Genomic DNA, 14,373 nt, shown 5'->3' on the forward strand with positions numbered 1-14,373 from the left:
AACCTCAAACGTGAGTCAGGCATACAGGAACTCAAACAGAGCCTTGGGTATTAAGACTCACAGATATAGATTTATTTGTCTTTGGGTGACACCCGTATATTAAAGTTCAGATGCTCATGCAAGATGAATTTTTATTTATTTATTATGTGTTTATGTATTTATTTTTGCTTCGCACAGTCATCACCCCCAGCATTCGGCTAAGCAGCCCTCGGCGTGTACATTGCGGTCAGATCCGATTTACACAAATTCGGTTTACGCAGGCCTGGGGCTGGCGGGTCCTGATCTGCCGCTGAGTCTAGCGGGAGCCGGGACGAACCATCTGTGTCCGCGGAGGGTGGTGGCGGGTCAGCTCCGCGCAGAGTCAGGGCCCAGACGGCTGGGATTCGGAAGCAGCCCAGCCTGGGGTCCCTTCACGCAGGGTGGTCGGGAAGGGGTGACTTTGCCAGGTTGCAGCTGGAGCTGGGGGCGGGGGGCGGCGCCTCTCGCAGGCTTCCGTCCCTCCCCTCGGCGGTGGACTCGGCTGCAAAACCGGGGGTCCCTATTTCCCGGACCGTTTCCCACCTAGGCCGCGGCTAGGCGGTACAGCCGAACTGGGGGACCCGGGCGGCGGGTGCGGGTAGGACCCGGGTGGGGGGGGGGGGTCAGGCCCGAGGGGGCGGGGGTCGCGGGGTCCCGACCTCTCCCGGCCGGACCGCACCCTTGGTCCTACCCGGCGCGTGCGGGGTCGTTCCGGGCAGGCACCCCCGGCCCCTTCACCGACTCTGCACCTCTCATGGCCCTCAGACCTCTCCGGACTGCATTTCCGGCTCCCGGCCTCATGGCAGACAAGAAACTGGTGGTCGTGTTTGGAGCCACAGGTAAGCGAAACCCCAAACGGAGGCCCCGAGGCGCAGGACCCCTCACCAAGGCCAGCCCAGGGCAGGGGTCAGGCCGGTCCGACCCCGCAGAGCCTGGGCGCCCGCCCCTCAGCTCCAGAAGACGTCCCCGGCGTCCTGGAGGGAGCGATGAGATGGCTGGGACCCCTGACTCAGGGTGGGGCCGTGGGGCAGGACCTGGGCGCTGATTCCCTTTGAATTTTTTTAAAAAATTACTTAGCTTTGGGGCTTCCCTGGTGGTGCAGTGGTTGAGAGTCCGCCTGCCGATGCAGGGGACACGGGTTCGTGCCCCGGTCCGGGAAGATCCCACATGCCGCGGAACGGCTGGGCCCGTGAGCCATGGCCGCTGAGCCTGGGCGTCCGGAGCCTGTGCTCCGCAACGGGAGAGGCCACAACAGTAAGAGGCCCGCGTACCGCACACACACACACACACACACACACACACACACACACACACACAAATTACTTAGCTTTGAATAACAGGTGATTGCACATAATATCAAAATTAAATCTCCCTCCTACCTCTGTCCCGAAACCCCATCCATCACTGTTGTCAAATTTCTTGAGTAGGGCTTCCCTGGTGGCGCAGTGGTTGAGTCCGCCTGCTGATGCAGGGGACACGCGTTCGTGCCCCGGTCTGGGAAGATCCCACATGCCGCGGAGCGGCTGGGCCCGTGAGCCATGGCCGCTGAGCCTGCGCGCCCCCAACGGGGGCCACGACAGTGAGAGGCCCACGTACCGCAAAAAAAAAAAAAAGATACTGTTTATTAAATGGGAGTGTTTTATTTTTACCCCACCTGTTTTTTTCTTTACTGTATATATTTTAAAAATATATAACAGCTTTATTGAGGTATAAATCACATACCATACACTTCACGTGTTTAAAGTGTTAAATTCACTGGTTTCTAGTATATTCACAGAGCTCTGTGACCCTCACCACAATCAGTTTTAGAACATTTCATCACCCCCCCAAAAAACCCATACCCACTAGCCGTCACTCCCCATTTCCCCAGCCCCTGGAAACTGGCAGTCTATTGTCTAAAGATTTGCCCATTCTGGACATTTCATATAAATGAAATCATACAGTACATGGCCTTTTGTGTCTGGCTTCTTTCACTGAGCATCGTTTTCCAGGTTCATCCACACTGTAGCATGAATCTGTACTTCATTCCTTTTTATGGCTGAATAATATTCCATTATATGGATACACCACATTGTGTTTATCCATCATCCATTATGGACATTTGATTTGTTTCCACCTTTTGGTTATTGTGAATAATGCTGCTGTGAACCTTCACATACAAGTTGTGTGGACATATGTTTTTAATTTTCTTGGGACTATACCTAGGAGTGGAATTGCTGGATCATATGGTGACCGTGTTTAGCATTTTGAGGAACTACCAGACTTTTTCAAAGCGACTGTACCACTTTACATTCCCACCAGTACTGTATGAGGGTAGTTGTAGTTCTTCAGTTTGCCTTTTCCACTCCAGGCCATGTTGTGGTCACATAAGTCATGCATACAGATCTGCTACATTCTTTTTTTTTTTTTTTTGTAAACTTATTTTTATTTATTTTTGGCTGCATTGGGTCTTTGTTGCTGAGTGCGAGCCTTCTCTAGTTGCAGCGAGCGGGGGCTACTCTTCGTTGCAGTGCGCAGGCTTCTCATTGCGGTGGCTTCTCTTGTTGTGGAGCATGGACTCTAGGCACACAGGCTTCAGTAGTTGTGGATCGCGGGCTCTAGAGCACAGGCTCAGTAGTTGTGGCGCACAGGTTTAGTTGCTCCGCGGCATGTGGGATCTTCCCGGACCAGGGCTCGAACCCGTGTTCCCTGCACTGGCAGGCAGATTCTTAGCCACTGTGCCACCAGGGAAGCCCTGCCACATTCTTTTTAATCACTTTTGTATGGATTTATCACTTATTTAGCCAGGTTCTTACCAAAGGACATCTAGGTTGTCTATAAACTTCCACTATGGATAATAATACTGCAGCCAATGTTCTTTTTTTTTTGGTAAGAAGTGAATTTATTTATTTATTTGCAGCCAATGTTCTTATACATATATTTGTGGATGATTTTTATTTTCTTCCTTTTGATGATTTTAATAATTTTCTCTTTTTTTTCTTTTTTGGCCGTGCCGCAGAGCTTGTTGGATCTTAGTTCCCTGACCAGGGATCAAACCCAGGCCCTCAACAGTGAGAATGCAGAGCCCTAGCCACTGGACTGCCAGGGAATTCCCCTCAGTCTTTTTTTTTTTTAAGGTATAGGTGATACTTTATTTCTTAAGCTAAGCGGTGGGCTCATGGGTGTTAGTATCCCTTTTTTGTATGTGCTAAATATTTCATAATAGGGACTTCCCTGGTGGTCCAGTGGCTAAGACTCCATGCTCCCAATGCAGGGGGCCCGGGTTTGATCCCTGGTCAGGGAACTAGATCCCACATGCATGCCGCAACTAAAGAACCTGCATGCTGCAAGTAAGGCCTGGCGCAGCCAAAATAAATAAATAAATATTAAAAAAACATTTCATAATACATTTTAAAATTTTTGTAAAAGGTGTGTGATGACTGCTAAAACATGGATGAACCTTGAAAACATAAGTGAGAGAAGCCAGACACAAAACACCACATATTGTGTGACTCCATTTATGTGAAGTGTCCAAAATAGGCAAATCCGTAGAGACAGAGAGTAGATTAGTGGTTGCCAGGGGCTGAAGGGGAGGGGAAAATGGGGAGTGACTGCTGATGGGTACGGACTTTCTTTTTTGGGGCAATGAAAATGTTCTAAAATTGACTGCAATGATGGTTGCACACTCTGAATGTACTAAAAGCTGCTGCACTGTACACTTTAAAAGGGTGAATGTGGGCTTCCCTGGTGGCACAGTGGTTAAGAATCCGCCTGCCAATGCAGGGACATGCGTTCGAGCTCTGGTCCAGGAAAATCCCACATGCTGTGGAGCAACTAAACCCGTGAGCCACAACTACTGAGCCTGCACCCTAGAGCCTGTGAGCCACAACTACTGAGCCCGTGTGCCACAACTACTGAAGCCCACGCGCCTAGAGCCCGTGCTCTGCAACAAGAGAAGCCACCGCAATGAGAAGCCCTTGCACCGCAACAAAGAGTAGCCCCCACTCACTGCAACTAGAGAAAGCCTGCGTGTAGCAACGAAGACCCAACACAGCCAAAAATAAATAAATAATTTGTTTTAAAATTGTATTTAAAAAAATAAAATAAAAATAAAAGGATGAATGTTACGGTATGTGAATTCTATCTCAATGAAGCTGTTAGTTAAAAGATTGTGTGAGGCAAAACAGTGGGAATCACAGGTGAAAAGTACCAGGTGTGTTGCTGTGGTGGAGGATTCCCTGCAGGGCCTCACCCTTGGCAGGCTCCCAGGCTGGTCCCACCCTGCGGGTCTTTCTGACTCTCTGCAGGTGCCCAGGGGGGCTCAGTGGCCCGGACACTCCTGGAAGATGGGACATTCAGGGTCCGAGTGGTGACCCGGGACCCTAGGCAGAGGGCAGCGAAGGAGCTGAGGCTGCAAGGTGCAGAAGTAGTGCAGGGAGACCAGGATGATGAGGCCAGCATGGAGCTGGCCCTGATCGGGGCTCACGCCACCTTCATCGTGACCAACTACTGGGAGAACTGCAGCCAAGAGCAGGAGGTCAAGCAGGTAAGGGCAGGTGGGAGGGCGTGGGGGAAGCCAGGGCAGGAGCAGGCCATCTTCAAAGGCACTCCCAGGTCTCTACTTGCCCTTGCGGGGCAGCTCCGACTTGCCAGAGAGGGGCTGACCCCTGCCTGACCACTGACAGTGCAGGCCTTTCCCCTCCTCTTCTATGCAGCCCTCCTAGACTTTGATGAGGGCAGAAGGTGGCCGCTTCCTCATCCGATGACTTCTTTTAGACATCATTCATGTACCATACTGTTCACCCTTTTCTTTTTAAAGCTTTTATTTTATTACTATTTTTAAAGTATTTATTTATTTTTGGCTAAGTCAGGTCTTAGTTGCGGCATGTGGCATCTTTTGTTGCAGCACGTGGGCTTCTCTCTTGTTCTGGTTCACCGGCTCAGTAGTTGAGGCACGGGCTTAGTTGCCCCGCGACATGTGGGATCTTAGTTCCCCAACCAGGCATCGAACCCGCGTCCCCTGCATTGGAAGGCTCATTCTTAACCACTGGATCACCAGGGAAGTCCCTGTTCCCCCCTTTAAAGTGTACAATTCAGTGGTTTTTAACATATTCACAAAGTTGTGCAGCCATTATCACTACCTAATTCCAGAACATTTCATCACCCCAATAGTGGTCACTCCCTATTCCCCGCTTCCTCAGCCCCAGGCAACCACAATCTACTTTGTGTCATCCAGTGACTCTTTATACTTTCTAAAAAACTCTATTGACCCATAATTTTCTTAAAATCAAATGTAGGGACTTCCCTGGTGTTGCAGTGGTTAAGAATCTGCCTGCCAATGCAGGGAACGTGGGTTTGATCCCTGGTCCAGGAAGATCCCACATGCCACAGAGCAACTAAGCCCGTGCACTACCACAACTACTGAGCCTGTGCTCTAGAGCCCACGAGCACAACTACTGAGCCCGCGTGCCACAATTACTGAAGCCCGTGCGCCTAGAGCCCGTGCTCCGCAACAAGAGGAGCCACCGCAATGAGAAGACTGCGCACCGCAACGAAGAGTAGCCCCCGCTCGCCGCAACTAGAGAAAGCCCACACACAGCAGCAAAGACCCAGTGCAGCCAAAAATAAATAAATAAAAAGTAAACTTTTAAATTGTACAATTTAATGAAATTTGAAAATAAATAAATATACCCATGTAACTACCATTCTAATCAAAACAGAATACATCTCCATCATTCCGAAAAGTCCTCCATGTCCCCTTTCAGATGTTTTCTGTTTCTCTTTATTCTGTTTTCCACCCAGCTTCTCTCTGGTTGGGTGGTTATTGAGCCCAGGTGGTGGGGGGAGGGATGTGAGACGAACATGCATCTTTTTTTTTTTTTTTTTTTTTTTTGCGGTATGCGGGCCTCTCACTGTTGTGGCCTCCCCCGTTGCGGAGCACAGGCTCCGGACGCGCAGGCTCCGGACGCGCAGGCTCAGCGGCCATGGCTCACGGGCCCAGCCGCTCCGCGGCATATGGGATCCTCCCAGACCGGGGCACGAACCCGTATCCCCTGCATCGGCAGGCGGACTCTCAACCACTTGCGCCACCAGGGAGGCCCCGAACATGCATCTTTTTAAAGTCTCTTGGAAGGTGGGGACACTTGCGGTGGGCCTGTCACATAGCAGGCACTCAGGTATTTGTGGGAAGTATGACTGGTGCCACAGCAAAGGCACTGGGCTGAGACCCGTGCCTGTCGGCTTTCAGTCCTGCCTCATCCACATCTCCCTTCCATTGCGGCTGTGGACGTGACTTCCCTGCGCTGGTCTGTCGTTCCTCCTGTGTACAATAAAGGGAGACTGGACCGGACCACTGGTCTCCAAACTTGTTTTTAGTCCTCAGCCTTTCTTCAGTTGCAGTCTTACATGGAAGCCCATCTCAGAGAGTGGACAGAGACAGCCTTTCTGGTTCACGCAGATCTCGTCAACCAGACCTCCTGAGCCATAACAAATGACCCCAAGCCAGGTGGCTTAAAACAACAGGAATTTATTCTCTCCCCGTTCTGGAGGCCAGGAGTCCAACAGCAAGGTGTTGGCCCTGCCCTGTCTGGAGGCTCCAAGGGAGGTTCCAATTCTTGCCTCTTCCGGCGCCCAGTGGTACCAGCTCTCCATGAGGCCACTTCACTCTGGACTCTGCCTCTGTTTACACAAGGCCTCTCCTCTGTGTCTCCTCTTCCATCTCTCATAAGGACACTCGTCTTTGGGTTGAGGGCCCACGAGGATAATCCAGGATGATCTCATCTCAAGTTCCTTAACAAAAATATCTGCAGAAACCTTTTTCCAAATGATGTGACATTCACAGGTTCTGGGGTTTGGGACGTGGACATATCTTTTGGGAGGCCACCATCCAGCGCCCTACACAGCCTTGTGCAGGAGGTTGTGTTTCTGTCCCCATTTAACCGACAAGGCCAAAACAGTTAGACCCCTTGTCCTGGATGGCACAGCCAGTGTGCTGCAGAGGTGGTCCGGAACCCAGGTGGTGTGTGTTGTGTGCTTAACTGCTGAGCCATAGCACTTCCCTAGGGGATGGTTGGGGCTCTCCCAGGAAGACGGCCCAGCACAGGGACAAGATGCTCTCTGAGAACAGGCAGAGGCGGGAAGCCTCTGTGCGCACCCTCCCAGGTGGCACATGGTGGGCTGTGGTCCAGCACACTGGAAGGTGGAACGACCCAGATGATCTAGAGAAGGGGCGCTAAGGCTGTGTGGGTGGTGGGAAGCTTATAATCCCGTGGTAGAGCATGTGGCGCCATGTGAGCCGCACACAGAAGAGGGAGCCTTATCAGAGGGCTCTTGGAACCGGGCACAGTGGCCTCTGGGGTGGGAGAGCCAGTGCCATGATGGGGACACACATCCTCCCTCCGAGCTTTGTGGTTTCTCCTTCCCTGCCCACCAGGGAAAGCTGCTGGCCGATCTGGCCAAGCGCCTGGGCCTGCACTACGTGGTCTACAGTGGCCTGGAGAACATCAAGAAGCTGACAGCAGGGAGACTGGCAGCGGGACACTTTGACGGCAAAGGGGAGGTGGAGGAATATTTCCGGGACATTGGTGTCCCCATGACCAGCGTGCGGCTGCCCTGCTATTTCGAGAACCTCCTCTCCTGCTTCCTGCCCCAGAAAGCCCCAGATGGAAAGAGTTACTTGCTGAGTGAGTGCCCTCCCCACTTCCTCGGGTGTCTCCTCTCACTGTGTGGAGCCATGGTGGCCCACTGGGCTTGTCCTCAGAGGGCTCTGGGTCCAAGCTCTGGCTCGCTCACATTAGGCTGTCATTGCGAGCAACGCGTGTGACCATGCTGGGCCTCTGCGTCCTGTTCCGTGAGATGGGCATGACTCGGACTTCCCCGGGGCCATGGGAAAATCTGCTGAGTCTGGGGATGCAGTGCTTTGTCTGTTGGAGAGCTTTACGGAGATAGTGTGCTTATCGTTACTGCTTCATAAATAAGGAGAGGATTTGGAAAGCAAGGTCCAATTGTAGATTTCCCGAAATAGGAAAGCACTTTCTTCTCAACATCTGTTTGCAAATCTGTAAACAGCTTGGAGGGAACCATGTACGACCTGTGTCCTGCCGGCGGGGCAGTGGGTTAATGCAGGTGGCTCAGCAGGCGGAGCAGGAGGGGTCTGAGCTCTCCCAGCCCCTCACCTCTGCGTGAACGCTGCTCACCCTCGCTTGGGTCCTGCCTGCTGGTGAGCAGTCTCATCCTTGTGTTGGCACACCGGTTTGCAAAGCCATAATCAGAGATTTGCAAAGCCATAATCAGAGATTCACCTGTGTTCCGTCTGTAAGTTGGGACAGGCTCCACCCCCGCAGGCTCCCTGGGCCATCTGAATGGGCAGCCACAGACATTTTATAGGGCAGGGTCCGAGCACTCCAGGTGCCTCATCAGGACACAGCTCTGCCTCTCCATCCCCAAGACCACACCTCGGCAGGTGGAGTCTCTCGTTAATTTAACATGGTTATCAGCACCCGTCATGCTGCTCTGGGGTCAGCCCTGGCTTCAGCTGACCGAGCATTCCTGCCGGTGGAGCTGGTGCTTGGAGCACCCCCCACCACAGGCATCCCTATCAGGGATTTGGGTCTGACGAAGTGTACGGGGGCCTGAACCCTGGGAGCTCCCGTTCTCAGAGGTGCCTATCAAAGCCCCTTCCTCTCCTTCCTCTTGTTCCCGTCTCAGGCCTGAGAGGGGCGGCAGGCCCAGGGTTCTCCCCGCCTTGGGAAGGGCACAGCCGGGCTCCCAGGGTTTGAATGGCCTGCCGGGTGGCAGAGCTCGATCGTGTCCCATTTCCTGACTCATTTCTCCTGCTGACACCAGGGGTGTCTGCCTCGTGCCAGGTGCTGGCCTGTGCACACATCCAGTCGACTGGCCGGTGGGGACCGACCCCTCAGAGACGCATGCCAGCACGTCCCTCTCTCCCTCCCAGGCTTGCCCATGGGTGACGTGCCCATGGACGGCATGTCTGTGTCCGACCTGGGCCCCATGGTGCTCAGCCTGCTGAAGATGCCCGAAGACTACATCGGCCGGAACATCGGGCTCAGCACCTGCAGGCACACGGTGGAGGAGTACGCTGCCTTGCTTTCCAGGCATACCAGGAAGACTGTGCGAGATGCCAAGGTGGAGGGCCCAGGCTGGGACTTGGCAGCCGCGGTCAGAGGGGCTTTGCGGGTAGAAGGGAAGGGGCATCTAGGGCTGCCCTAGCGCTCTGAGCAACGTAAAGCCAAATTCATTCTCACTGTCAACGTTTATGTCGTGCTGTTCTTAGGAGCCAGGTGTGGCCGCGGAGTGAAACTTCTGGTTTTGTCAAGTTGATCAAGTGGCAAGGAAGGGTTCCAGGAAGAGGGGACAGTAGGGGCCAAAGCAAGGAGGGAAAACGCAGGGTGTCTTGGGCTCCTCTTGGGGAGGGGAAGGAAGCCGGAGTAGGCCCCATCCTGGTCCCCCCCTTCTTGGCCTGGCACAGTCCCCTCCTCCCCTTGCTTACTCTGTCTTCCTGTCCAGACCCCCAGGTGCCTTGTTTCTTGTTTCTCATTATGAAAATCTGGGCTACTCCAAGTCATTAAATGACAAAAACCACCTGTAGAGCGCCCCCAGACCCAAGCAGAGCAACGATGGGGGAGAGGCTATGGCAGGACGCATTTCAGGCCAGTCAGACCTTGGACTCAGATCTTGCTCCCAGCCCTTAACACCCACCCGTGTGTGACTGGAGGCCCAGCCCCTGAGAGTATCCCCCTCCTCAGGCTGCTGTTGAGGATTGAATGGAACAATTGCTGTAAATGCTCCCTTGGCACAATGACTGCACTAGAAAACATGCACTAAATGGTTGCGTATTACTCTCTAAACAAAGAAAGCCTGAGGCAGTCATGGAGGATTTGGAAGCTGAGGAGTTAAGATTCAGTTTGGGCAGGAAAGGGGATCAACTTTGGTTTTTTGAGCAAGAAGTGACGTAAGCTTAGTTCTGATTTGGAAAGGACTGAGAAGTTTTCATATCGTGATCTTGGAAGAACAGGATTTAAATTGCCCTAGAACAGTGGTTTTTGACGTTTCATCTTTATAACAGACTGGTTTTCAGGTGAACTTAGTGGGGACCAGGGTAGGAACTGAGGTGTCAACAGCGTGGTCAGGGTGCTGCAGATGCCGATCGACCCTAAGAGACTCCCCTCTGCTTCCAGATAAGCCCCGAGGACTACGAGAAGCTTGGCTTCCCCGGCGCCCAGGACCTGGCCAACATGTTCCGTTTCTATGCCCTGAAACCCGACCGCAACATCGAACTGAGCCTGAGGCTCAACCCCAAGGCCAGGACGCTGGACCAGTGGCTAGAGCAGCACAAAGGGGACTTTGCAGGACTGTGACCCTGCCCACCTCTCAACCCCATCTGGGGGGACGGGAGGTACAGTCACAGTGATCCTTTTTTGTGTTACAAGAAAGTTTATTTTTTAAATAAAGGCCATTGTTCTCACAGATGGCTTCCAAAAGAAAAGTGCTTTGTTTCAGGGACTGGGGTTGGGGTGGCAGCTGCCTGAGGACATGAAAGTTCCAACAGGAAGCATAAAGTGGTGGGGGACCCAGTCAAGTGGGGGGGCTGAGGACCCCACTCCCACCCCCGCCAGCCAGGAGCAACGTTAGACACCCCTGCACACACGCCATTCCTCTCCAGAACGTGAGTGCAGCCACCCACGTGTTCCTTCTTTGAGTTTTAGGGCAGGAAGACCGGCCCCTTCTCCCCCTCTCTTTTCCTGCCTCCTGGGCCCCCAGGTGCAGAGGCCTCAAGATGTGGGTGATCGCAAAACAGGCTGGAAAGAAACCCTTGAAGGAACGTGGCAGTTCTGTGGACCCCAGGTCATATAAGACTTGGACACTGCTGAGAAAAGGTGACGCCACCCGCAGCAAAGGCTGGGAAGGGAAACCAGGGAAATAACCACCCAGCCCTGCTTGGCGGGTTGAGCTCCCCAGGCATTTGGACGGTTTCCCTCTCCTGCTCGCTTTAGAGAAGAGAAATGAAGGCCCAGAGGACACAGCCGGCGGGCTAACCAGTGTCTCCGTGGACTTGTGAAACCTCCACCAGTGTCTGTACTACCCCGCCTCAGCCTCAGGACCCACAGAGGCATTGAAAGGGGAGCAGGGCAGCCAAACTCATTCGATCCGTTCATTAACTGAGTCACTGAAAAAGCACTTCTTTGACAACCTACCAGTGTAAGCTGGGCCCTAAATACAATGTTCACCAGAAAAGTATGCGCCCTGCCTTGAGCCTGGTTTAGCAGGAGAGCCAGATACAAATCTGCAGAATGACTGCAGATTGACATAGGGCTGCAGAGAGCAGGAGGAATGAGGCACACTGGAGGAGGGGCCCACTGTAGTGGGACAGGGACAGCTTGCGGTCTGAGGGGAGCAGCCTCCCAGGCAGGTTAGGAAGAAAAGGATGTGATGACATGGGCTTCCAAGCCCACCCGTATCAGCAAGAGAACATGAGAGGTCATCTGTGTCCAGCCCTGTGATGCCCAAGTCCCCCAGGCCCCTGTGTGGGAAACTCACCTGCTGGGGCTGTCACTCACCGTGCCAAGATCCTGGAGCAGCCCTTGGCCAGTACCAAGCCTGGGGAGAGCCTGCTGTGCCAGGTCCGGGTCCAGGTCCAGGGCGAACTGCAGGGAGCTGATGCCAGGCTCCAGCCGCTCCTCATCCACAAGCAGCAGGCCATGGACACGTCGCCGAGCCTCTCGGGTCTGTTTGCTCACCCGGTGCCCCCTGGCCAGGCTGTTGTGAAGGCAACGTGAGGGCATTTGTGCGAAGCAGTGTCTGACTCCCCTGGGCCCATATGGTCAGGCCTTGTGAGCCTCCAGTGCCTTCCCTTGTCCACGCTCCAAACATTTCAGCAAATGCTCACACCATCTACCTCTCCTCCTCTCGATCCCCAGAGGCTCAGGGACCTGGAGATACTCTTTTGTATTTTTAAATACCTCACCTCACGCTCCAGCCCCACCTCGGGCTGCAAAGTTGTCTGGAGACACGTCTCAGGATCCAGCTGTGGGAATAAACCAAATCCAGTCCAGGCCTTGAGTGGGGCTTGATTCTACAGATGTTGCCCCGCCACCTTCTGACCATCTGAGGGAAGGACGCCTCAGTACAGCAATGAAGATGTCTCGCTAGAAAGAAAATCCACTTTTCCCTTTCAAAGTCTAGGCTTCTGCTTTCAGAAGACAGGCCATGAGTGGGACTTCAGTTGGCTTCTCCAGGAAGAAAACCTAAGCTATCATGAGAGAAACCATCTAGCTCCCCACCGCCATACCCCGGGGTCTAGGATCCTTCCAGGCCCATACTGAGTCCACAGCAGGCGCTTGATAAACTTCTGTTCAATGAAGGACAAATTTGGAAATTGGCAGGAAGTCACTGAGCCCCTTTCTCACCCAACAGGTATTCCCAGCCTCTTCACCCAACCCAGCAAGTGCCCTCATACCTCAACCTGCTCAGCTCAGAACCCAGAGCGGGGCAGAGCTATGTGCTCGGGGCCCACTCCAGCCACGACAGCACTTGGGCTTTTGTGAGACAGCCCGGACTAACACTGCAACACAAAAAAATACCTTAATATTCCTCTGAAAATAATGGAGGAAAAAAAAATCTAGTGAGGGAGGTGGTGACGTGTAGGGACCTAAGTAGGCCACACTGTACATCTCTCAAATCGCAGGCTCCCAAAGAAAAAGCTACATGCCAAACCCTAGAACATTCGTCAGATCAGCACCCTCCCCACTCTGGGATCTGGGCTGGAGAGGGTCAGCGCCTGTCAGAGCGCCACCCGTCGCTTGGCGCACGTGACTCCAAGGACTAGGACAGCCACCTCCAGCCGCCCCAGGAAGGCCAGCAGAGACGTGGGGTGGTCTGACTGGCAGGTGACCACCAGTAACCCCCTGCTGGGCCACCTGCAGAAAGCTGTCTGAACTCTTTCAAAGAAGAAATGACGACAATTTAGGTTTTAAATATCTCTTTGTAGTAGATAATCTTATTTACATCGATACAGAATCATTTTACATTCCTAAAGCAGACACTAGTAGATGCTTTATTTTAGTAAATTATGAAGGAAAACAAAAAGGGAACTAATCAGAAGTGTTCTCCATTAACCTGTCTTACCACAGCGGGGGGATCTGGAAACACAATGGAACCCACACATCCTACGAGCCAAGGCTGGGGAAACAGTGTTTTGCTCTGGCTGGATGGTGGAGAACCTTCAACTGCTGAGACTGTGCTCTCCTGTTCTGAACAAACGTTTATCAGAAAAAGACTGATATTATTCTTAGCACTGAATAATTTAAACACACTTCTGAAAACAGAGGTCAACTGTGAGTGGTGAGAACCAAGGCCCTGGCAGGGAGCAGGGCAGGGCTCCGGGTTAAGAGGCCGTCAGTCGGCCCCAGGCCACGGCTGGCTGTGGTCCAGCAGAAGGGCAGGAGCTCCACTCACACCCGGCTTAGAACAACACAACTCAACCGTCAGGGGACAAGGGGCCACCCCAAGTGGGGTGGGAGGAAGGACTATCCATCCTGACAGAGATCATGGCCCATGTGATCAAGAGTAGCATCTCCAGGGACTGTCTTCATATGTGTCACCCCGGGCCCCCAAGGCCCCCATGTTCCAGCTGCTTGGTACCTTTTGGAATTAAAACAAACTCTGGCAGGGGATGCCCCTGCTGAGGGGTGGATGACACCAGTGGGGCGTGCATGCCCCAGGTTCCTGGAAAAGACAACTCTGTCAGGAAAGACTCATTCTGGAACCTCCCAGAGGTTTGCTGAGAGGGAAATTAATCACTTCACAACTCGGTGCAGCTTAAGGCTTCATTTTTAAGCTGTAAGCATGGCCTTTAATTCTTTAACCACATTCGATTCCAAATCAGAGTTTTAGCTCTGCAAGAAATGTCCAGCTGTCTGACTCTGCCAGAGCCAGAAGAGGCCAAGTTACCTACCCATGGATAGGAAACTACCAGCCCTTAGACCTGCCGTGCCTTACTGCCCAGGGGCTGTCCACCATGACCCTTCCATGGAGAGGTGCATTGTCACATGATTTTGCTGTTTCCAAGGTGGTCTAGAGGGCCTCTGCAGGCAGGGGCTCGGTGCTGCTGTGTGGTATCCTCCTGCATCTGAGATGCCCTGGCCACAAGGAGGGGCTGCTGCTCCCGGCCTAGTTTCCAGTGGACCGTTTTCCTGAGCCAAGACACAAACAGTTACGTTTCACTGGCATCGCAGGAAGAACACGCCCTGTTGGTGAGCTTCTGTCATCCCTGGGAAGGAGCTGCACCAGGAGCCCCAGCCACCAGGGACCAGCACAAGTAAAAAGTGAGTCCCGAGACACCACAGTGAGCAAGCAGGA

At 53.1% G+C, this 14,373-nt stretch overlaps 2 protein-coding genes across 7 annotated transcripts in view; one reads left to right on the forward strand and one right to left on the reverse strand.

Moving 5' to 3' along the window:
• Positions 1 to 266: 266 nt before the first annotated feature.
• Positions 267 to 10,464, forward strand: NMRAL1 (NmrA like redox sensor 1). Of its 5 annotated transcripts, none has more exons than XM_060077801.1 (6): positions 267 to 344; positions 784 to 857; positions 4,305 to 4,543; positions 7,430 to 7,679; positions 8,951 to 9,141; positions 10,194 to 10,464. In XM_060077801.1, the coding sequence occupies exons 2-6, from the start codon at positions 818 to 820 to the stop codon at positions 10,371 to 10,373; spliced, it is 900 nt and encodes a 299-aa protein (XP_059933784.1). In that variant the 5' UTR covers positions 267 to 344; positions 784 to 817; the 3' UTR covers positions 10,374 to 10,464. The 5 variants fall into 5 exon arrangements, 4 of the variants coding, with proteins under 4 accessions (XP_059933784.1, XP_059933783.1, XP_059933785.1 ...); XM_060077800.1 differs by lacking the exon at positions 267 to 344 and adding an exon at positions 351 to 579; XM_060077802.1 differs by lacking the exon at positions 267 to 344 and adding an exon at positions 457 to 616.
• A 3,376-nt stretch (positions 10,465 to 13,840) lies between these two features.
• The window catches only part of DNAJA3 (DnaJ heat shock protein family (Hsp40) member A3), a 30,822-nt gene continuing 30,289 nt past the window's right edge, over positions 13,841 to 14,373 (reverse strand). For both annotated transcript variants that reach the window (XM_060078211.1, XM_060078209.1), the window contains one exon: positions 13,841 to 14,207. In XM_060078211.1, coding sequence (XP_059934194.1) covers positions 14,185 to 14,207 — 23 coding nt within the window. In that variant the 3' untranslated portion in view covers positions 13,841 to 14,184. The remainder of the gene's footprint in view (positions 14,208 to 14,373) is intronic.

This window comes from Mesoplodon densirostris, chromosome 16 (assembly GCF_025265405.1).
Source record: "Mesoplodon densirostris isolate mMesDen1 chromosome 16, mMesDen1 primary haplotype, whole genome shotgun sequence".
In the NCBI taxonomy this organism is placed as follows: Eukaryota; Metazoa; Chordata; class Mammalia; order Artiodactyla; family Ziphiidae; genus Mesoplodon; species Mesoplodon densirostris.

Excerpts from the sequence above, each read along its gene's own strand:
- NMRAL1 (XM_060077799.1), top strand. The coding sequence starts at position 773 with ATGGCCCTCAGACCTCTCCGGACTGCATTTCCGGCTCCCGGCCTCATG. Across the intron at positions 858-4,304 it reads GGTCGTGTTTGGAGCCACAG|GTGCCCAGGGGGGCTCAGTG; the intron begins GTAAGCGAAACC and ends GACTCTCTGCAG. Across the intron at positions 9,142-10,193 it reads AGACTGTGCGAGATGCCAAG|ATAAGCCCCGAGGACTACGA; the intron begins GTGGAGGGCCCA and ends CTCTGCTTCCAG.